The following is a 24,690-nucleotide window of genomic DNA, read 5'->3' as shown; positions in this document are numbered from 1 at the left end:
CCGCAGCTCCCTCCAGAGCCTCTTTCACCGTGAGGAGTTCCTGATTGCCCACGTCATAGTTCCGTTCAGCCGGGGTCAACCTGCATGAAAAATAGGCACATGAGTGGAGAACCTTGTCGGACTCCCCGCTCTGGGGCAGCACGGCTCCTATCCCTGAGTCAGAGGCATCCACTTCAACCACAAACTGGCGGCTAGGATCAGGCTGCACCAGAACCGGTGCAATCGAAAACCGACGTTTCAACTCCCTAAACGCGGCCTTGCACCGATCCGACCAGGTGAAGGGGACTTTAGAGGAGGTCAGGGCTGTCAGGGGACTAACTACCTGACTATAGCCCTTAATGAACCTCCTATAAAAATTTGCAAAGCCGAGGAACTGTTGCAGTTTCCTACGGCTTGTTGGTTGGGGCCAATCTCTCACCGCCGCAACCTTGGCCGGATCAGGGGCGACGGAGTTGGAGGAGATGATAAACCCCAGGAAGGACAAAAAAGTGCGGTGGAACTCGCACTTCTCGCCCTTCACAAACAGCAGGTTCTCCAACAACCGCTGCAGGACCTGACGTACATGCTGGACATGGGTCTCAGGATCCGGGGAAAAGATGAGTATATCGTCTAGATATACGAAGACGAATCGGTGCAGGAAGTCCCGCAAGACATCATTTACCAAAGCCTGAAATGTCGCAGGGGCGTTAGTGAGGCCGAACGGCATGACCAGGTACTCAAAATGACCTAACGGGGTGTTAAATGCCGTCTTCCACTCGTCTCCCTTCCGGATCCGAACCAGGTGATACGCGTTCCTAAGATCGAGTTTGGTGAAAATTTGGGCTCCATGCAGGGGCGTGAACACTGAATCTAACAGGGGCAAAGGGTATCGGCTGCGAACCGTGATCTGGTTCAGCCCTCTGTAATCAATGCATGGACGGAGTCCGCCGTCTTTCTTGCCCACAAAAAAGAAACCAGCACCCATCGGGGAGGTGGAGTTCCGGATCAGCCCGGCAGATAACGAATCCGGAAGGAAGAGGGACAGCGCGTGCCCGGCCACGTCCTTCACCTCGCTCCCGACGACATTCTTCTAACCGATTATCTAATCGTATAACTAGATCGATAAGCCCATCCAAATCCCGCGGCTCAACCTTAGCCACCAGGTGCTCCTTCAGGACCGACGACAGTCTGTTTAATGTTTGCTATTTCACTTATTCATTTGTGTGGACTCTGATGTTTAATTTATGTTCCTGTTTTGAATGTGCGGTTTTAAGCGTGGACCCCAGCCTTAGGGCCTGGCTAATAGGATCCTAACAGACAAACAATAAAGGACAATTTTACAGCCCTGTAGTCTCAGCTGATGAGCTGTCACAGTAGATTTACACTGTAATTAGGAAAGCATGGAACGTTCCGCAGCGGCACAAGATCTATGTTTTAATTATGTGGCCAGCTGTGTGTGTGTGTGTGTGTGTTATGTTTAACAGTGACTCGTATAATGGTGAAAATAACTGAAATATACGGGACGTGTGTTTGACATTACTCCACTAAAATCCAGAAGAACCTTTAGCCCCTAGAGTACCCGGTGTTATTAAGTACCTTTACCCAGTGTCACACATAGGTCTAAATTAGGAATCAATTTCTTAACAATGAAATCCGAAATAATAGATGAGAGAAACAAATGCAGAAAGTCTTCATATATTCAACTATGTATTCATAAAGATTTTCAAATGACTGACCTTGTACATATAAAACATTTTGTCCATATTCTTACAAATTTTCATCCAAATGTAAAGCATGCATTTTGCAATTTCATGTTTTAGTCAGGATTAGAGTTAGAATAAGAGCAAGAATAAGAAGATGATTTTCTACTTTTTTTTTTTCGGTCCAAAAAAATCCATCATCTTATTTTCTGTGACATCATCACCACCTGCCAGTTAAGGAACACCTGGGATATGTATGATTTTTTTTTTTCTGCATTACTTTTTGTACATTTTATTCCTTTTTCTTAAGGATACCCTTTACAGTAGATAATGCAAATTGTCGCTGTGGCAACTAGACAAAACGTTGCTCAAAAAAATTCTGAAAATAGGCTTTTAGATGTCGCCACAGTGACCAAGGAAAATAATGCTAAGAATAATAGAGAAATAGTGTTTTGATGTAGTATTAGTGGTTATTTGTTTGGATTTTGTGTTGTGCATGGGCAAAGTAAGGGTTATCACATGCCTTGATTGGTTAGTTTTGCATGGACACCACCTCTGTGAATGTCATCATCACTGCTGGCAGCCCTCTGTGGTTGAGGCACAACATAAATTAACCTCATATGATTTTGCAACAATTTCAATGAATAATTTTGCAGTGCTGTGAAAGTTTGTCCACAGTGAGCACTGCGGTGATTACTATGGCAAGCGATGCCGCCTACACTGTGGTGTGTGTTGTGACATGCACTGCTTTGTGCAGGGTGTAATGTAGTGCTTTGAGTGTGCATGAAGAAGAAGACCTGACCCGAAAATGCAGACTGATCCAGTGACAGTCTGCACTCACTGTGACTGACAGTGAAAACAGTGTAACCTCTCACTTTGAGAGTTTGTTATTTATTTATTTACCCTCAAAAACAACAGCCGCTCCGGCATAATGTGAACTGAAGGACCGATGAGGGAATCCTTAAGCAAAAAGGATAGTGACGTCGGCGGGCCGAATAATTTCTTAACGATTCTTGAAAAGGATTGGTTATCAATACCCAACCCTAGGTATAACTCCGTGACAGCTGTCTGTGTACCTGCTCTTGTGTCAGGCCTCTGTAGCGGATCCCTCCATCTCTAGGAGGCCGGATGATGGCACAGCCTGAGAGAATGACAGACAAGCAAGAAAAGAGAGAAGAACTTAATGAATGCTGTAACTTTTAATGCAGATTAGGAACACGTACCATCACAGGGACAAATATGTACACACTCTCAGGTGCAAACGCACACAAATTACCTTCAGTTGATGAGTTACGTATAGGCACAACAACAGATGGAAGTGTACAGAGGATTATCAGCAACAACAGCCGTGCCATCTCTGGATGTGGAAGGGAAAAAGAGCAAGAAGGGAAGAAGGTAGGAAAGTGTGGCAGGATGGAAAAAATGAGGAAAAGCAGATAACACGAGGAAAAGAGAGAGAAACGGGTTAGTGAGAAAATATTCTTAAAGTATTAACAAGAAACTTTCAGCCATCGCAAACACTCACTGCTTCACTGCTGTCATACTCAATGCATTAATCAACTTATGAAGCTGCTGCTGTGCACGGAGGAAACGAGTCAGCTTCGTGTTAACGGTTTGTATTTACACAGCAGAAAGCTCGGGTTGTCACAAAAAAAAAAATATAGATGACTCATGTCAAATGTTTGAGTAGGTAATGTGTATAATTTGCACATATTATGCTAAGAATATGTACAGTATACTCCATGCCTGTAACAATTTTTATTTCATAATGTGGAATTTTTTATTTTATTTTTGTAATCTATGAAGACAAAAGATTTTCATTGGAAGAAAAGTGCTTTTACGCAGAAAGCTAGTAGGATGACTGGTCCCAACTATTCAATCTCTATAGGAATAGAACTTCCTGGTTGTTTAGGTACAATATAGCGCACCCAAATGGACATTTTCAGGGTCAAAGCATTGCTTTTGTTTTCAAACAATGAATCTGGAAATGCATCAAAGCACATTACCGCTCTGCACACAGTAAATATGACGAGTGTATGCAGCAAATTTTGGGTTAAAAACAGCTTCTAGTGACCTTGGCCTCTGATCATCTGAGCCTAAAATCTGTATAATTGTTAGAGTTGGGCTACCTAACACACATAAAGTTTGGTAAAAAACGTAGGTGGGTGATTCTTAGACTACGGGCACTTATGTCCTTTGATCATATTGTATGAAAAACAGAAAAAAGGGGAAATTTCACACTTTTATAGTTATCTTTACAATGAAAGTGTGTTAAGAAATTTGTTCTAGTAGTCTATGATGACTTTCACCTTTTTTCAGCATCATTATATGCAAATATTGCCGTTTTGTGCTTGTCCCACACCCAGACTTTTGATCTTCAATGATAAAAATGAATGGTAAAGAAATGTTTTTTTTCTAATGTTTTAAAATATCTCCGAATAAAATATCAGTAAAATAATCAAAACATAATTGGGGTATTCAATGTCATACAACTGTTGTGATTTTTTTAAACAAAATGTAGTTGTCCCACACTATTGCCGTAATTTCCACCACAACACTGTAATGTCCCTAAACAGTTTGTATGAAAGATTGATTGGGTAGTTTCTATGGAGATAAACAGTGACATCAGAGCACATGTATATAGCGCCAAATCACAACAAACAGTTGCCCCAAAGCGCTTTATATTGTAAGGCAATGGTGTGGTGGAAATTACATTTACAAGGCCAATAGTGCCCGTAGTTAAAGAATCACCCAGGTGTAAACCATTAACGTTATGCTCAGAAACAAATTATACGCTAGTGTTGCCAGCTTTGAAACTTTCTCGTTAAATCTAGTGACTTTCTAAACCCACTTAACAAATTTTCTCAAAAGCGACTAGCGACAAATCCAGCTACTTTTCCTGGCGTCACTGGAGACTTCTCTGGTGTTTGGCGACTCAGAAGTGAAACCACGTATTGGTCTACAGTCTCTGTTCTCACCGAGCGGTTTTTGTTTTCCCCAACTTGTAAAATTGAACCATTTTTATTCATTTATGCATTTTTATTCATTCATTTATTCATTTTAAGGTGGTGGACTGGGTCCCTGCATGAATTTCTTTTTAACACTCCCTCTGCGATTCAGCCAATGCATTTCATTTTCTGCTGGAGGTTGAACATGAAGCCTCGCAGTCACTGGTTTATGTATTATTATTATTTTATTTGAGTTCCCGTATTTGTGAAGCATCGTGTGTTGCCCAAAAGCGAAACACTCATTGCGAGTCACATATAACAAAGTGCGGACTTCTTCCAGAGACTGTGGCCGGGACGGAGCTGTGTGAGGGCAGTGCTGAGCTGCTCACACCGGGCAGAGAGACAGCAGCCGTCCGCCGCGCGTAGACCGGCCAGCGGACGAAACTGTTTAAAAAAAAAAAAAAAACACTGCTTTGCTTTAAATGCACAGTAAGCTATTTCAGATGATCAGCGTGGCCCGTCTTTTTCCTAAAAGGTTTTATTTCACTCTGTCACGTTGGAAAGCTGTAGCTTTTGTGCTAATTTGATTAGCGCTTGCTCTACTTCTTCTTCTGTTTGTTTTTCTGGGGACATTACAGCACCACACACAGGCCTGGCGTATGTACTACAACGTTAAATGAAGCTTCGAGGCACAGAATTTGCATCGAACATTTTTTGTAATGGAATTATTCTAATTACTCGACTAATCATTTCGGCCCTAGTGGGATCTAAAACAAAAACATTTGTTTCTCAACTAAATCACTGCTGCTGCAATGATCTGATCATTGAATCACAAACCTCACTCGGACTTCGCCAGCCGACTTACCTCGTTTGCTGCAGAGCCTGGCCTTGAGAAGTTATGATTTTGAGAAGTAATGGCCAGTTTTAATAGCAAAATAAATAAACAAACCAAGAATCAAGTTAATTTGTAGTTCTAAATATTATTATGGTGTTTTTACGCATGATGTTAGTCTTTTTTCTTACAGCATTTGTTACAACATTATATTATGCAAATAATATGCAAATTAGACTGTGATGTCATTTAGCAACTTCTAACAACTTTTATGACAGCCAATAGTTACTTTTCACACCGGGGCAACATAGAGTCTTAATCACATCTGTTTATGTATCACGCCCTGTATCACGTCCCAATGTATCTTTACCAGCTTGAGTCCAAAGGATGAGGGCTGATATAGATACATGATACAGGGCGTGATAAATGAACAGACGTGATAAGATTTTTATCACATATTACAACAAAAACAAACAAAACAAACAATAATCATACACATGAATCATGTAGAACGAATAACGCAGGTAAATCATGTAAATATGTAAATTATGGAATGTTCTTATGTCTCTCTAGGAAGTCATGAGTGTCCTCTACACTGATGTCTCAACTTCAATATGAGACTCAAGTTGTAGAATTCTCTCTGCTAGAGAGGCTAAAGCTCTCACCTTGATCAGACAGCTTGGTTGAATGAATGATCCGGATTCTGTATCAGGATCCTGCACTTGGCACCAGCGGTATGCTGTACCGGTGTCGCAGACCGAACGGTCCACCCCTAGAAATTGGTCTGCCTTTTGCATCTGCGCATGCATCATTTCGGACAACAACTGCACGTCTGAGACAGTGTCTCTTCACCCGAAGCAATCAAATGGATTCATTGGATTATTCACCATCAGATGACAAAGGTAAAACCTCTTAAATCATTCTAAAGTCAGTTTTAAGCAGAAACTAGGCCATTTTAAGCAGACACTCAGCAAAACTCTCTGACGCTTCGAAATGACCGACGCGCAGTGAAAGCATCAGCTAGCAGCTCGTGTAGCTGCTGCACTTTGATCGCTTCCTCCGTCCTTTATGATGAAATAATGCTGAATTTATGTGGAAATGATTGTTGTACAAAAGCTTCAGATATCTGTCGCTGAAATAGATGATGACTGGAGTGCAGTTTGAAGCAGAAATGAGGTTTTAATCTTTGAACCGCGGCTAATGACGTATGCGCAGATGCAAAAGATGGACCGATTTTTAGGGGCGGACCATTCAGTCGGCGACACCGGTAAGAGATATACAGTCCTCTACAACTGGAAGGCAGTGGTACGCCTCGGAAGAGCAACTTTCACCCTATTTATAATCGGAGAGGAAAGAAAGAGGAACTTGCAGCAACAACAGCCAAAAAAGTAGGCTACTTTGTGTCTCCAGTTACTTTTGCATTTTTGAAGAGCTGGAAGTTTGATTCATGAAACCAAACACAAACAGAGAAGCGTTTCAGAGCACACAAACGGTATTCTGTCTTCTGAATTAGCACCTGCACACAAACGCGCATCCTATGCAGAATACGAGGTCTGTTAGAAAAGTAACGGACCTTTTTATTGTGGTATATTCAATTGAATATAGGTTGAAGAGGATTTGCAAATCATTGTATTCTGTTTTTAATTTACATTTCACACAATGTCCCAACTTCACTGGAATTGGGGTTGTAACTGTTAGGTGAAGACTTGGTTCAGTTTCTCAGTCCAAAATTATATAAATACATGGATTCCTCTACTACTACAGCAACTGTATTCTGCAGTTTTGGTGATTTCTGGCAAACTGATCAACAAATGAGTCAAGACACAATGCCTTTGCCCTCCTACACTTGATGCTCTGCTTAATCTCTTATTGTTCATGGTGAATCTAAGGCATGTTTTCACAGGTTTTAATTTAGAACTCAGTTCACAAGAAGCAGTACTCACTGGGATCACAACCGCTATTTTACAGTGCGTAGAGCTCAAAAAACACTTATGTGGCTCAATGAACTGTACTTGCTCTAATGTACTAGAGGGTCTCTGCATCCCAGTTTGTATTTTCCTGTTTTTATTTCTGAGAGATATTCTCTGAAATGAATGTAAATTTGATGAATACATGAAAATAATCAACAGAATGTGCCGCCTGTGACGTGCTGAAGTACATTTTAGTGCGCTGAACAAACAACATTTGTGAGTAGCCTACTATATCTTTAATACAATGCGAGCGCACAAAGCAGGCAAGCAAAAACAATTTTTTTGAGTGGCACAGTTCCTGCAAGAATCTAATCTTACTTTCACCCCTGCGCCAATCTGGTGAAAAATTCTTGAGGTTTGTTATCAGTACATACCTGCAGTGCTAGATTTTATTCATCTCACTGGACTCTGCTGAGCTTTGCTGGCAATGAAGCATCAAAACCACAGAAGAAGAAGGTGAGCAAAAACCACAGAAGACAAGGTGGGTCAAAACCACAGAAGAAGAAGTGGGCCAAAATCACAGAAGACGACGAGGTGGGCCAAAACCACAGAAGAAGAGGTGAGCAAAAACCACAGAAGACGACGAGGTGGGTCAAAACCAGAGAAGAAGAGGTGAGCAAAAACCACAGAAGACGACGAGGTGGGTCAAAACCAGAGAAGAAGCGGTGGGCAAAAACCACAGAAGACGAGGTGAGCAAAAACCACAGAAGACGAGGTGGGTCAAAACCACAGAAGAAGAGGTGAGCAAAAACCACAGAAGACGATGAGGTGGGTCAAAACCAGAGAAGAAGCGGTGGGCCAAAACCACAGAAGAAGAGGTGAGCAAAAACCACAGAAGACGACGAGGTGGGTCAAAACCACAGAAGAAGGCGAAGCAGGCCAAAATCACAGAAGAAGAAGAGGTGGGCCAAAGCCCCCCCACCAACTCAGCGGCCAACATACGCAGCCATTCCTGCATAATAGATACGCAGCAGAATGTGACTCTACTCGGGCCCGGTGTGAAAGGGGCTTACTGAGGAGTTAGCAACACTGTTACACGCTAACTGCTTCCAATGACTCTGACCTTTGTCCTCCTGATCCCAAAGCCAGAAGACTTCTTGGAGTCACTGTCTAAAGCCCCAGTCATTCTGCAATTTAGTGGAGTTGCTAATAAAGTCTCCGTCACAGCCTCTTCAAGAATGCGGTCACTGACTTTGTTGGAAAAAACTTTTTGCTCTCTGAGGCACACCATATGCACGGTGTTGGCAATATTGTTGTGGGATGGCCTTGAGTATGAGGCACTAATTTCTAAGACTGTCTTCCTTTTCCAGAAACGTGCCTGACTGTGTCAGGACTGTCACCTGACTGAAGTGCATCAGAGGTGCAGCTGTGAGTTCAACAGTGTGTTCAGTGAACACAAAATCTCATCACATCCTCTGTCTCCAAAATAAACAGCATTGTTGGAGCAGGTCTGGAATGAAAATAGTTTAGCATTAAACTGATGACAGAAACAGATGGTATCAATGAGGGAAAACACTTAGAAAAACAAAGAGCAATGACAGAACAAAGGGAACTTTTGAAAACCTTCGGAAGTATAAAAAAGCGATGACATTGCCAGGTGTGCACAAAGTTGGAATAAAATAGACTGAGGGAGAGACCAGACACATCAGGGCTGAGAAAACAATCTGACAAAGCAGCAGGGAGGTGACTGAAAGTGTGCTGAGAGAGTAATGAGGATGATTAGTTACAGGTGAGTGTAATTATGACAATGTCAAAGAACTGGGAGGATTGGTGAGACTAAAAATGGTACCAAGGAAAGAAAAAAGTAACTTCTTTCAGCGTGTGTTTTACACCAGACACATTTTCTGATGGAACTCCACACTTACTTGGACAACAGGCACAAGGGGTGCTGAACTGGGAACTTTGTGTTTTGAAAACAAGTGTAGGAGCCACTTGACCACCCCACTGCCATCAGGAACAACCTGACAGCTTTCAGCCAAATCAGAATCATCATTTTGGTGTTTTACCTGTGTACTACAACATACTGAACATGACTATACGAGGTCTGTCCATAAAGTATAGGTCCTTTTAATTTTTTTCAAAAACTATATGGATTTCATTCATATGTTTTAACGTCAGACATGCTTGAACCCTCGTGCGCATGCGTGAGTTTTTCCACGCCTGTCGGTGACGTCATTCGCCTGTGAGCACTCCTTGTGGGAGGAGTCGTCCAGCCCCTCGTCGGAATTCCTTTGTCTGAGAAGTTGCTGAGAGACTGGCGCTTTGTTTGATCAAAAATTTTTCTAAACCTGTGAGGCACATCGAAGTGGACACGGTTCGAAAAATTAAGCTGGTTTTCAGTGAAAATTTTAACGGCTGATGAGAGATTTTGAGGTGATACTGTCGCTTTAAGGACTTCCCACGGTGCGAGACATCGCGCAGCGCTCTCAGGCAGCGTCATCAGCCTGTTTCAAGCTGAAAACCTCCACATTTCAAGCTCTATTGATCCAGGACGTCGTGAGAGAACAGAGAAGTTTCAGAAGAAGTCGGTTTCAGCATTTTATCCGGATATTCCACTGTTAAAGGAGATTTTTTTAATGAAAGACGTGCGGGCGGATTGCAGTGTCGGCTCGCAGCCACCGCGACACTCCGCCACAGGAAAAACACCTCTGTTGGAAACCTTAAGGACAAGTTGGAACATGTCCAGCTGTTAAACAATTTCTCATATACTCACTCCACTGAAAGCCATCAAAAGACGCCTGGATTTTACAAATGGTTATCAACACGGAGGTGTTTTTCCTGTGCCGCCGCACTGCGCCGGCTGCGTCCCGACGCGCGGACCTGTCCGCACGTCTTTCATTAAAAAAAATCTCCTTTAACAGTGGAATATCTGGATAAAATGCTGAAACCGATTTCTTCTGAAACGTCTCTGTTCTCTCATGACGTCCTGGATCAATAGAGCCTGAAATGTGGAGGTTTTCAGCTTGAAACAGGCTGATGATGGCGCCTGAGACCGCTGCGCGACGTCTTGCACCGTGGGAAGTCCTTAAAGCGACAGTATCACCTCAAAATCTCTCATCAGCCGTTAAAATTTTCACTGAAAGCCAGCTTAATTTTTCGAACCGTGTCCACTTCGATGTGTCTCACAGGTTTAGAAAAAAATTTGATCAAACAAAGCGCCAGTCTCTCAGCAACTTCTCAGACAAAGGAATTCCGACAAGGGGCTGGATGACTCCTCCAACAAGGAGTGCTCACAGGCGAATGACGTCACCGACAGGCGTGGAAAAACTCACGCATGCGCACGAGGGTTCAAGCATGTCTGACATGTCTGAATGAAATCCATATAGTTTTTGAAAAAAATAAAAAGGACCTATACTTTATGGACAGCCCTCGTAAATCCTAATATCTTTATTGTGAGGCTTTTCATATCCAAACTGATGGATTTAGAGCACTTCTGTTCCCCCTTTTAAAAGTCAACTCAAGTCTGGGAGCACGTCCTGGTGATACGTTTTGCTGCATCCACCACACTACAGAACTACACTGGATCCAGGATGACAACCACCCAGACAGACTGGTCCCATCGCCACCTCTGGAACATCACCATCTACCTGCTGCTGCCAGGTGTAATGTGTGTCCCCTTGGCATTCTCCATTCACTGAGGTCCTCAACATGCACCTCATTGACAAAATGTCAAAGCTGATGTTCCCTCACAATATATAAGTGACACTCCTCATCTAAGCATGTCCAGGGGCCAGTTTCATAAAGCAGTCTAATGTTGTTTAGTCAACTAAACTCACTTAGTTGACTAATCTTTTGATGTGTTGTTGCACAAAGTACTTAGTTGGCTACAGTTTTGTGTTAGCCGACCAAAGTGTTTAGCCTGCTACAGAGGAGGCTAAACTTGTTTTACTTGAAAAAAACTTCAGTGTCTTACCTCAAAAATGGCGGCTCTCATATACCACCAATTGATGAAGCAGGAAGGAAGGAGAGCCTTGTGGTGGGAGCGAGTGTTCCAGGACTGGAATAATCCATTGGAGATATTTACGGACGCCAAGGCCGGGAGCACTCCTCCTCTGTTGCGGCGGACTCGGCCAACCCTGTGTCGCAGACCGAACGGTCCCCACAGCCTCCACTGCACGTGTAGTTTCGGAGCTCAGCAGCTCATCTGAGACAGTGTCTCTTCACCCAAAGCAGTCAAATGGATTAATGTGATTATTAACCATTAGATGACAAAGTAAAACCTCTTAAATCATTCTAAAGTCAGTTTTAAGCATAAACAAGGCCATTTTAAGCAGAAACAAGGCGATACTCTGTGATGTATTAAAATGACCAACGCACAATGAATGCATCAGCTAACAGCTCGTGTAGCTGTAGCGCTCTGATCGCTTCCTCCATCGTTTATGAGGAAACAATGCTGAATTTATGTGGAAATGATTGTTGTACAAAAGCTTCAGATATCTGTCGCTGAGATAGGTGATGACTGGAGTGCAGTTTTAAGCAGAAACGAGGTGATGATCTATGAACCGCGGCTAATAATGCATGCACAGTGAAGGCAGGGCGGACCGATTTTTAGGGGGGACCATTCGGTCAGCAACACCGTAAGTAAACAAAACTCTCGGGCACTGGAGGCATTTCTTGGCAACGGCACTCACAAGGCCACTTATGCCCGTGAAAATCATTGACTAACGTTAGACGGCTAATCTACAAGTTTGGCTGTCAATGTGAAATGGAGATTAGACAGCTAATGTGGGCGACTAACCATAGTCGACTAAGTAAATTTAGTAGACTAAAAGATTAGACCGCTTTATGAAACTGGGCCCAAGTATCTTGAAGTGACCATTGACTCAAAGTTATTCCAGCGGATCCCAAGAATACTCCAAAGAGACCTGGTATCAAAGTCATCTCCTTATGTCACTGGTTATTATCCAAGTCTCAACCACACAGTGAGATATTTAATGTTCAAACTGATAAACTTTATTGTTTTTGTGCAAATATTTGCTTATTTTGAAATGGATGCCTGCAACATGTGTCAATAGGCGACAGGTCTGGACTGCAGGCAGGCCAGTTCAGTACCTGCACTCTTTTACTACGAAGCAACGCTGTTGTAACACGTGCAGAATGTGGCTTGGCACTGTCTTGCTGAAATAAAAAAAAAAAAACGTTGCTTGGATGCTTGGAAAACCTGGATGTACCTTTCAGCATTGATGGTGCCATCACAGATGTGGAAGTTGCCCATACCATGGGCACTAACACACCCCATACCATCACAGATGCTGGCTTTTGAACTTTGCGCTGGTAACAATCTGGATGGTATTTTTCCTCTTTTGTCCCGAGGACACGACATCCATGATTTCCAAAAACAATTTGAAATTTGGACTCATCAGACCATAGCACACTTTTCCACTTTAAGTCTGTCCATTTCAAATGAGCTTGGGCCCAGAGAGGGCGGCGGTGTTTCTGGATGTTGTTGCTGTATGGCTTTCACTTTGCATGGTAGAGTTTTAACTTGCACTTGTAGATGTAGCAACGAACTATGTTGACTGACAATGGTTTTCTGAAGTGTTCCTGAGCCCACGCAGTAAGATCCTTTACACAATGATGTTGGTTTTTAATGCAGTGCCACCTGAGGGATGGAAGGTCACGGGCATTCAATGTTGGTTTTCAGCCTTGCCACTTACGTGTGGAAAGTTCTCCAGATTCTCTGAATCTTCTGATTATATTATGGACTGTAGATGATGGAATCCCTAAATTCCTTGCAAATGAATGTTGAGAAACATTGTTCTTAAACTGACGAACTATTTTTTCATGCAGTTGTTCACAAAGTGGTGATCCTCACCCCATCTTTGCTTGTGAATGGCTGAGCCTTTTGGGGATGCTCCTTTTATACCCAATCATGACACTCACCTGTTTCCAATTAACCTGTTCACCCGTGGAATGTTCCAAACAGGTATTCTTTGAGCATTCATCAACTTTCCCAGTCTTTTGTTGCCACTGTCCCAACTTTTTTTTTTAAACATGTTCCAGGCATCCATTTCAAAATGAGCAAATATTTGCACAGAAACAATAAAGATTATCAGTTTGAACATTAAATATCTTGTTTTTGTGGTGTATTCCATTGAATATAGATTGAAAAGGATTTGCAAATGATTGTATTCTGTTTTTAATTTACATTTTACACAACGTCCCAACTTCATTGGAATTGGGGTTGTACCGTTTCACATTTGATGGATTTGATATTTTCACGTTTGATGGATTACTCCGAGCTCTGACCTCTGCTAGAACGATGCTGCCTCAGCTTGATGGTAAGCCTCGCCGACTGATTTACCTACAGAAAAATAAACCATGCAAACGATGGAACTGAATTAGAATGGGAATAACCCCCTTGTGTCTGATGATTTGCAGACATTCATGCTGTTTATACAGTTTCAAATAGCTGTTTTACGGCTCCGCTAATGCGTTGCCATAAAACGTCTCCTCTATTTGCGACCATATAACCAGCATGAATATCCACAAATCACCAGACACAGTAGCAATTTTTGCATTAATTTATGTGCTGGAGAAAATTCTTTCAGGAAACATTATGGGTTGTATCTTCCACCTGTTGCACAGCTCAACACAACACAAGTGATTTTGGTAACTTCCATGCAACACTGTTGTGGTTTTCATACCCAGTCGTCAAGTTGTCTTGGCACTGGGTAGACTGTATGGTGGCCGAAAGAGGCCACAACATTTCCAAATGAAGACAAAACCAGCAAATGCAGAAAATGTTTCCATACATATGACAAAACCCCAACTGTGTCAAATCTACAACACGTAGTTGCATCAAAAAACATTCCTACAAACTGAGAAAACATACGCAAACACAAATACAGTCTACAGCGCATGCAAGAATATAATTTGATTATATGTCTGCTGCAAATTCACACTACACATGCAGACACAGATGTGTTAAAAGCAGCCACAACCCAACATGAGTACTAGCAACACGAAACGAGGTCTGTGCATGGAGACGTTTTACTCATGAGCCACTCAATGCATTGTGAATATCAAAACACGCACACACAATATATATATATATATATATATATATATATATATATATATATATATATATATATATATATATATATATATATATATATATACACTCAACAAAAATATAAACGCAACACTTTTGGTTTTGCTCCCATTTTGTATGAGATGAACTCAAAGATCTAAAACTTTTTCCACATACACAATATCACCATTTCCCTCAAATATTGTTCACAAACCAGTCTAAATCTGTGATAGTGAGCACTTCTCCTTTGCTGAGATAATCCATCCCACCTCACAGGTGTGCCATACCAAGATGCTGATTAGACACCATGATTAGTGCACAGGTGTGCCTTAGACTGCCCACAATAAAAGGCCACTCTGAAAGGTGCAGTTTTATCACACAGTACAATGCCACAGATGTCGCAAGATTTGAGGGAGCGTGCAATTGGCATGCTGACAGCAGGAATGTCAACCAGAGCTGTTGCTCGTGTATTGAATGTTCATTTCTCTACCATAAGCCGTCTCCAAAGGCGTTTCAGAGAATTTGGCAGTACATCCAACCAGCCTCACAACCGCAGACCACATGTAACCACACCAGCCCAGGACCTCCACATACAGCATGTTCACCTCCAAGATCGTCTGAGACCAGTCACTCGGACAGCTGCTGAAACAATCGGTTTGCATAACCAAAGAATTTCTGCACAAACTGTCAGAAACCGTCTCAGGGAAGCTCATTTGCATGCTCAGCGTCCTCATCGGGGTCTCGACCTGACTCCAGTTCGTCGTCGCAACTTCGCACAGCCACTGAAGAGGAGTGGACCAACATTCCACAGGCCACAATTGACAACCTGATCAACTCTATGCGAAGGAGATGTGTTGCACTGCATGAGGCAAATGGTGGTCACACCAGATACTGACTAGTATCCCCCCCCCCCCAATAAAAAAAAACCTGCACCTTTCAGAGTGGCCTTTTATTGTAGGCAGTCTAAGGCACACCTGTGCACTAATCATGGTGTCTAATCAGCATCTTGATATGGCACACCTGTGAGGTGGGAAGTATTATCTCAGCAAAGGAGAAGTGCTCACTATCACAGATTTATACCGGTTTGTGAACAATATTTGAGGGAAATGGTGATATTGTGTATGTGGGAAAAGTTTTAGATCTTTGAGTTCATCTCATACAAAATGGGAGCAAAACCAAAAGTGTTGCGTTCATATTGTTGTGTGTTGGGGGGTGTGGCTGGATATTTTGGTGTTCTTTTCTTTTCTTTGCTCTTCAGGTGGCATGAAAACTGATTTGTCTGTGGAGAAGGTGCTGGCTGAAGAGTCCTCACCCTCATCAACATCATGTGTAGCACCTGTGACTGGTGCTCACATGCAACCTTAAAGACTTTCAGCTGAAGCAGATAATTGGATGGCGTTCTGCATTTAAGTCATGTGTGATTCAAGCAGAACTGCCGGGAACTCGACCTTGTGATGTTCGTTTGTGAGACGCTGAGGACCGCGCCTGGGTTTGACACATCGAGCCCATGAAGCAAGGAAGGGTGAGGACACATGCTGTCAGCACACATTAAAGGTAATTAAGTGTTTGATTAATTGTTGATAGTAACTTGGTGTTTTGTTACACAGTATACTTGAATTGTGATGAGAATTGTGCAGCTTGCTTTTCACTGCTGTGGCGTGCGGATAAGTGATCCTCCACCTGTTATGAGAAGCTGCTCATTTGCATAAAGTTAAAAAGATACAGACCTGAATGTGTTGCTGATAGCGTGTGTCTTTTGAAAGATATTGTTGTAACTGCTGACTTACCTCACCTCTTCTTTGCTTCACAGAGAGTCAGTTTGTCGTGTCCACCTGGGGGGTGTTTGGCGGTGGTAGTGAGTCCAGGAGCGCCGGGCTTTGATCCTTGTGGGCGCTGGAGAGCGTGCCAACAGTCACTCCACCAGAAGGACGCTATTTTTGTTTTTACACTTTTTATGCACAGCGGGTGTAATAAATATATTGTTTTTGGAACCGCTTTTCTGGTTATTTGTAGCGCTGGGTTCCATCTGACGCAGGTCCGCTCCTCAACCCGCGTCGACACATAACACATATTTTTGTTGAGTATATATATACAGTAGTGTTCAGAATAATAGTAGTGCTATGTGACTACAAAGATTAATCCAGGTTTTGAGCATATTTCTTATTGTTACATGGGAAACAAGGTACCAGTAGATTCAGTAGATTCTCACAAATCCAACAAGACCAAGCATTCATGATATGCACACTCTTATGGCTATGAAATTGGGCTATTAGTAAAAAAAAAAAAAAAAAAAGGTAGAAAAGGGGGTGTTCACAGTGATAGTAGCATCTGCTGTTGACGCTACAAACTCAAAACTATTATGTTCAAACTGCTTTTTTAGCAATCATGTGAATCACTAAACTAGTATTTAGTTGTATAACCACAGTTTTTCATGATTTCTTCACATCTGCGATGCATTAATTTTGTTGGTTTGGAAACAAGATTTTGCTCGTTTACTAGTGTGCTTGGGGTCACTGTCTTGCTGAAACACCCATTTCAAGGGCATGTCCTCTTCAGCATAAGGCAACATGACCTCTTCAAGTATTTTGACATATCCAGTGGTGGGCACAGTTCCGACAATCTGCTAATTATCGAAGATAATGTTTTCATTATCGGATTATCTTTTTAGATAACTTAAAAAACCATTATCGGACTAATTATCTTGCGATAAATTTTTGTCCGATAATTGTTAGATCAATAACGTGGTAAATAAAGCTGAACAGCTACAAATATTTATAAAACTTAAAATCAGTTGAGCACCTACCTGCTAAATGTTTCATAGCTGATGTGTAGTTCTACTCTCTGCAAAACAGAGAAGAGTTGCTTTAAAAAGAAACCACTCTATCCTCTGTAGATAAAGGAGAACAGATCCCCCCCCCCCAAAATAAATAAATAAATAAAAAAAACAAAAAAAAACTCATTTCTTTTAACCCCATACTGATACACGGGCAATATCACCCAAGTCATCCAGAGGCATACATTTTTAACTTATGGTTCAACTTTTAACCAAACTAATGTCGGACAAGTTATTTAAATGAATGTCATGTCTGAAGTTTTATAAAGTGAAAATATCAGATATATGTTTTAGTTTTAAAGTAATGCCCTAATTTTTAAGGTTTTAGTGTGGATATATGCTGTGCCCAGCAGTGCATTATGGGTAGGATAGGGTAATCTCAGTACATTCACGACATGAGAAATGCATTTGAAACACTCTGATAAGGCTCTATGGACAACAGCATTAAACTCTAGTGCCTAAAACTCTCATGAATATATTCTCTGGGTTTATAGACGTTGTTATTGTGTCTGCTTTTATTAAATTCCACGCATCTTAAATGTAGCAGACACGGATTATCTGGAATTTTGTTTTGGCAAGTTTTCAAGGTCTCTACTGCCATCTACTGGCCCGTAGTGTTCATTCGCCCTATTGACGTATCCCATAATCCCTTGCGTGCCAGAGTGTCGCTGCAGTCAAAGACATATAGAGAATCAACACGATGACAGTTGTAAATTAATATTATACTACAAAAATATAATTTTTTTTATGCTTTTCGTCACGTTAATAAGAGACTGCATGCATGATACCCTGAAAACTTGCTAAAACAATTATAACAAATAATAAATAAATAAAAAATAAATTTAATCTGCGTGGAATTTAATAAACGCAAACCGAATTTCAGACATATATATATTAGTCTCGAACAAAGAGGACAAACAGTGTTGTAAAGAACAATAATCAAGACATTAAAGAGCAAACTTCACTTTCCTCCAAAACGACCTGATCAGGAAGCCAGCGTAGCTCATAGCAGCTCCCATTGAAAATAACGGAGAGACAGCCTGTGATTCTCACGTTTACATAAAACACACACAATAACAATGTCTATAAACCCAGAGAATATATTCACGAGAGTTTTAGGCACAATATAAAAATAGTTTTATGGTGCGATGTTCATGGTGTTGTCTGTGTGCAGCGGACGGTTAAAGTGCAGAGTGATCAAAGCGTCTCAATGCAGTTCTCAATGTTACTGAGCTCTTGCAGCGCAGTGACCTCTCTGAGGTTTTGTGGGATTTGAAACGTCAATAGGGCGAATAGCCAACATTTATGTGTCAAGACAATATTGTGTGCATGTTTTACAATATCATAAAATGTGCGCACATTCTCTCCACATGCAAAACATTTTGCGATGACACTTCCAGGGCTCCGTAAAAATGCCTGTTTTTACAAATAAAAAAATGGAATATTTTACAAAAGCACATTTATCTGTAAACACCAACACACGACACATGTCACATTAACGTGTTGGTTTACATAATGAATGACTGAACCAAGCAGTGTTTAGCAGAGGCACATTTTACCCAGAATCCTTTGCAATCCGTCTGTGTTTGTTACAAAACCTCAGAATTAGTGCATTATTCAACATTAAAAGATATATGTTATATTTTAACTTTGTACAAATGACAGAACTGACATTAATGGAGTTAGTCTATTGGTATTAATGTTATTTATAAATCAAAACCATAAGTCAGCATGGCTTTATTTTCCAAGACCTCCACCTGACCTGAGCGTTGTGATTAGTAGAGAGCTGGGCTTTATGGTTGCTCTAAGCTGGTCTTGGTGTTGGAAGCCATGTAGTAAACAAGAGCTTCTAGCAGGGGGCAGGATGTTCAAAGACAGAAGTGCGGGCTCATTGTTTGAGTTTGTTGTCGCTTTTGATGTTACCAGAAGCAATTGTGGTTTTAAAACTCAAATTCAGTTTATTAGTGGTTGCAAATATACCAGAGACAATACTGGAATTTATTGGTTATCTGTAACTTCGGATACATTTTTGGGTGGTTTATCTTTATCAAAAATAACTTTTCAGTTATCTGATTATCTGTTATCAAAGTTAATTTTTGGTTATCTGTGCCCACCACTGAACATATCCAAACTGATCCACGATACCTGGTATGCGATATATAGGCCAAACACCATAGTAGGAGAAACATGCCCATATCATGAAGCTTACAACACCATGCTTCACTGTCTTCACTGTGAACTGTGGCTTGAATTCAGAGTTTGGGGGTCGTCTCACAAACTGTCTGCGGCCCTTGGACTCAAAAAGAACAATTTTACTCTCATCAGTCCACAAAATATTCCTCCATTTCTCTTTAGGCCAGTTGATGTGTTATTTGGGAAATGGTAACCTCTTCTGCACGTCTTTTATTTAACAGAGGGACTTTGCGGGGGATTCTTGTAAATAAATTAGCTTCACACAGGCGTCTTAGACTGTCACAGCACTTACAGGTAACTCCAGGAGCTGATCAATGGGTGAGCCTTTGCCATTCTGGTTATTCTTCTATCCATTTTGATGGTTGTTTTCCATTTTCTTCCACGTGTCTCTGTTTTTTTTTGTCCATTTTAAAGCATTGGAGATCATTGTAGATGAACAGCCTATAATTTTTTGCACCTGCGTATAGGTTTTCCCCTCTCCAATCAACTTTTTAATCAAACTACGCTGTTCTTCTGAACAATGTCTTGAATGTCCCATTTTCCTCAGGCTTTCAAAGAGAAAAGCATGTTCAGCAGGTGCTGGCTTCATCCTTACATAGGGGACACCTGATTCACACCTGTTTGTTCCACAAAATTGACAAACTCACTGACTGAATGCCACACTACTATTATTGTGAACAACCCCTTTTCTACTTTTTTTACTAATAGCCCGATTTCATAGCCTTAAGAGTGTGCATATCATGAATGCTTGTTCTTGTTGGATTTGTGAGAATCTACTGAATCTTCTGGTACCTTGTTTCCTATGTAACAATAAGAAATATACTCAAAACCTGGATTAATCTTTTTAGTCACATAGCACTGCTATTATTCTGAACACTACTGTGTGTGTATATATATATATATATATATATATATATATATATATACATATACAACCCCTGGCAAAAATTATGGAATCACCGGCCTCGGAGGATGTTCATTCAGTTGTTTAATTTTGTAGAAAAAAGCAGATCACAGACATGACACAAAACTAAAGTCATTTCAAATGGCAACTTTCTGGCTTTAAGAAACACTATAAGAAATCAGGAAAAAAAATTGTGGCAGTCAGTAACGGTTACTTTTTTAGACCAAGCAGAGGGAAAAAAATATGGAATCACTCAATTCTGAGGAAAAAATTATGGAATCACCCTGTAAATTTTCATCCCCAAAACTAACACCTGCATCAAATCAGATCTGCTTGTTAGTCTGCATCGAAAAAGGAGTGATCACACCTTGGAGAGCTGTTGCACCAAGTGGACTGACATGAATCATGGCTCCAACACGAGATGTCAATTGAAACAAAGGAGAGGATTATCAAACTCTTAAAAGAGGGTAAATCATCACGCAATGTTGCAAAAGATGTTGGTTGTTCACAGTCAGCTGTGTCTAAACTCTGGACCAAATACAAACAACATGGGAAGGTTGTTAAAGGTAAACATACTGGTAGACCAAGGAAGACATCAAAGCGTCAAGCCAGAAAACTTAAAGCAATATGTCTCAAAAATCGAAAATACACAACAAAACAAATGAGGAACGAATGGGAGTAAACTGGAGTCAACGTCTGTGACCGAACTGTAAGAAACCACCTAAAGGAAATGGGATTTACATACAGAAAAGCTAAACGAAAGCCATAATTAACACCTAAACAGAAAAAACAAGGTTACAATGGGCTAAGGAAAAGCAATTGTGGACTGTGGATGACTGGATGAAAGTCATATTCAGTGATGAATCTCGAATCTGCATTGGGCAAGGTGATGATGCTGGAACTTTTGTTTGGTGCCATTCCAATGAGATTTATAAAGATGACTGCCTGAAGAGAACATGTAAATTTCCACAGTCACTGATGATATGGGGCTGCATGTCAGGTAAAGGCACTGGGGAGATGGCTGTCATTACATCATCAATAAATGTACAAGTTTACATTGATATTTTGGACACTTTTCTTATCCCATCAATTGAAAGGATGTTTGGGATGATGAAATCATTTTTCAAGATGATAATGCATCTTGCCATAGAGCAAAAACTGTGAAAACATTCCTTGCAAAAAGACACATAGGGTCAATGTCATGGCCTGCAAATAGTCCGGATCATAATCCAACTGAAAATCTTTGGTGGAAGTTGAACAAAATGGTCCATGACAAGGCTCCAACCTGCAAAGCTGATCTGGCAACAGCAATCAGAGAAAGTTGGAGCCAGACTGATGAAGAGTACTGTTTGTCACTCATTAAGTCCATGCCTCAGAGACTGCAAGCTGTTATAAAAGCCAGAGGTGGTGCAACAAAATACTAGTGATGTGTTGGAGCGTTCTTTTGTTTTTCATGATTCCATAATTTTTTCCTCAGAATTGAGTGATTCCATATTTTTTTCCCTCTGCTTGGTCTAAAAAAGTAACCGTTACTGACTGCCACAATTTTTTTTCCTGATTTCTTATAGTGTTTCTTAAAGTCAGAAAGTTGCCATTTGAAATGACTTTAGTTTTGTGTCATGTCTGTGATCTGCTTTTTTTCTACAAAATTAAACAACTGAATGAACATCCTCCGAGGCCGGTGATTCCATAATTTTTTCCAGGGGTTGTATATGCTGAAGAGTAAAATCAAAAGTAAAGTGAATAAATAGATAAACTTTATCAGCTGTGCTGACCGGATATGTGCTGTGGCCCAAATATTACAGTGCACCGTAATGAAATAATCCACTGATATGCTGTACAATTTTAATTTTGTACGTCACATACAAATAATCATATGATGATCTGCTGATCATCCATGCAGCTCTTTGTTTTGAATTAATTGCAGAAAATGAGTTTTTTAATCATTTAATGTGACATAATGTCACTTGGCAGGAAGCGACGGTCTAGTGGTTAAGCATTGGGGTTGAGACCAGAGGATCCTCGGTTCAAACACCAGCCTGACCACAAAATCACTAAGGGCCCTTGGGCAAGGTCCTTCATCCTCAAGTTGCTCCAGGTGTGTAGTGAGCACATTGTGTTTCAGCACCGGTGTGCGAGTGTGAATGGGTGGATGCGAGACATCATTGTAAAGCGCTTTGCGCTTCTAATTCAGATGGGAAAATGCTATATAAATGCAGTCCATTTACCATTTGGTGACATCATCATGACGCCACATGTAGATCAGCTGTTAGCTGATTCATATGTACTTGAAATCAATCTTCTAGGTTTCTCAGAATCTGTTGCAAAAAATGCAGTTTTCTAACTATTCAATGGGCTACACTGACCTTGATCTTTGACCTTCATATTAATACCATGGTATCACTAGGAATTCACATATGCAATATAAAAGGTTGCGGGGTGGTAGTGTTTCCTTAGAGTTATGTGTGACACCATTGCACAAAATACAACCCAAAATCAGAAAAACATGTGATGGTATGGAATTAAAAAAAACAACAACTCAGTGATTAGTTTACTTTGACTTCTGTTTCATTACAGACAGAATAAGTCCAAGACATTTCATGTTTGCATGGTCAACTTTACTTCATTTGTTAATACACATCTATTCCTACATTTAAGGTCTGCAACACATTCCAAAAAACATTGGGACACTGAAGCATTTACCAGCCCTGAATTGCCCCATCCCAATTTATTCCTTCTTGTTTAATGTGCTGCATTCTCTAAATGCAGGAATGGATGCATATTAACAACTGAAATCAAGATGACCACATAAAACATGAAATATCTCAGGTTTATACTCTCTGCAATGAAGTAGAATTCAAAATAAATGTAAGAATCACTGAGTTGTTTGTTTTTCTCCATTTTACATACTGTCCCAACTTTTTTCAATTTAGGGTTTTAGTATTATAAAAACATTTCTTGTGGTCTTTATGGTACACCAAAAGAGTTGAGCCAAAATTATTATGACATCTCAAAATGTGCAACCACTGAACAAAGTAGGAGCCAGAACACATCCCTGATGAACGCCAGATCTCATTGGGAAGAATCAGAGACTCTGCCCCCACTCCACACAGCATGCACAGTATCCATAGGCTGGCTATCACACCCAGAAACTTCTGGGGGAGCATGCAAATTTTCAGGATAAAGCACAAATTGCATAATTTGTAAAATGATAAAATCCTAACGATGTGAATACATTTGTCAGGCCATACAAACTTACACAGATCCAAATGATGCAACAGGAGTTAGGACAGTATCTCAAAGATAACAACACTCTATAGATGGCTGTTCTTTTGAAGTTTTGAAAAATAAATTGGCATCATGAGGTGCCACATACAGTGTGCACAAATATAAACACGTCTCCGGACACTTAGTAAGACAGTAAATACAGTAGGTGGTGGATGTGAACGTGTGACTGTGGTGGTGGTGAAACCTAACCAAGCAAAGCACCACATTGAGGGAGGCAGATGGTTGCAAGGTTTGCTTATGGAAGACATACAAACTCTGCTAGATACTTCATTTGCATTATGCAGTGTATTTTTAGAGTTCACTGACAAGAAGCACGCAGGAGGTAGACACCACCGGAGATTCTGCAGTGTGTGTGTGTGTCTCCTTTGTAGGATGGTGGGAGGAGAGGCATGAAAGAGAAAGGGGAGAAAGAAGACAGCCCAGCAGGAGTCATTAATATCAGCGATCACACACTGGGCCTGATAAAAGTAAACTCTGAGTGAGTGCAACATGGATGACGTGCCGAAACCAGCCAGTGCTGTGGCTGCAGAGGCACCAAGGAGGCCGCCTGTCAGCTCCAGCTGCATGTTTTAAATCAGGAATGAGCAAAATAGAGCCAACAATCTGCAGGTTTTCAAACCAGCAAACACCTCAGGTTTTGTTTTCAGAGGGGCGTCAGTGAAATCATACATGACCTTTCCGGAGTATAAATTGTGGGGGAAGGGTGGGGGGTTAATAGTTTGCAAGGTCCTGCAGCTTATACAATGAAAAAGCTCACAATCTTCAATAATAATAATAATAATAATAACTGTTTGAGCAGCTGGTCTGCTCAGTGTAAGCCTGATCCCATCAGATCTCAGAAGCTAAACAGTGTGGGACCTTGTAGTTGGATGGGAGACCTCTTTGGAACACCAGCGGCTGTGTGTGTTTCTCCATGTAAAACTGGAGGTGTGTCAGGAAGGGCATCCAGAGTACAACTTGCGCCAAATACCAATGCAGATCTGGCTATGCTGTGGTGACCCCGTACA

At 41.1% G+C, this 24,690-nt stretch overlaps 1 protein-coding gene across 1 annotated transcript in view; it reads right to left on the bottom strand.

Annotated features, from left to right (window-relative positions):
* Positions 1-24,690, bottom strand: part of gabbr1a (gamma-aminobutyric acid (GABA) B receptor, 1a) — a 442,232-nt gene that overhangs the window by 412,937 nt on the left and 4,605 nt on the right. Inside the window, exons 2-3 of the mRNA XM_034174198.1 lie at positions 2,956-3,042; positions 2,756-2,820 (exon numbers count right to left, since the gene is read on the bottom strand). Of these exons, the coding sequence (XP_034030089.1) occupies positions 2,756-2,820; positions 2,956-3,034 (144 nt within the window). The 5' untranslated portion in view covers positions 3,035-3,042. The remainder of the gene's footprint in view (positions 1-2,755; positions 2,821-2,955; positions 3,043-24,690) is intronic.

Source organism: Thalassophryne amazonica, chromosome 7, assembly GCF_902500255.1.
Source record: "Thalassophryne amazonica chromosome 7, fThaAma1.1, whole genome shotgun sequence".
NCBI lineage: Eukaryota > Metazoa > Chordata > Actinopteri > Batrachoidiformes > Batrachoididae > Thalassophryne > Thalassophryne amazonica.
The sequence above is the reverse complement of the archived record's forward strand: the minus strand, read 5'-3'. Positions and strand labels throughout refer to the sequence as shown.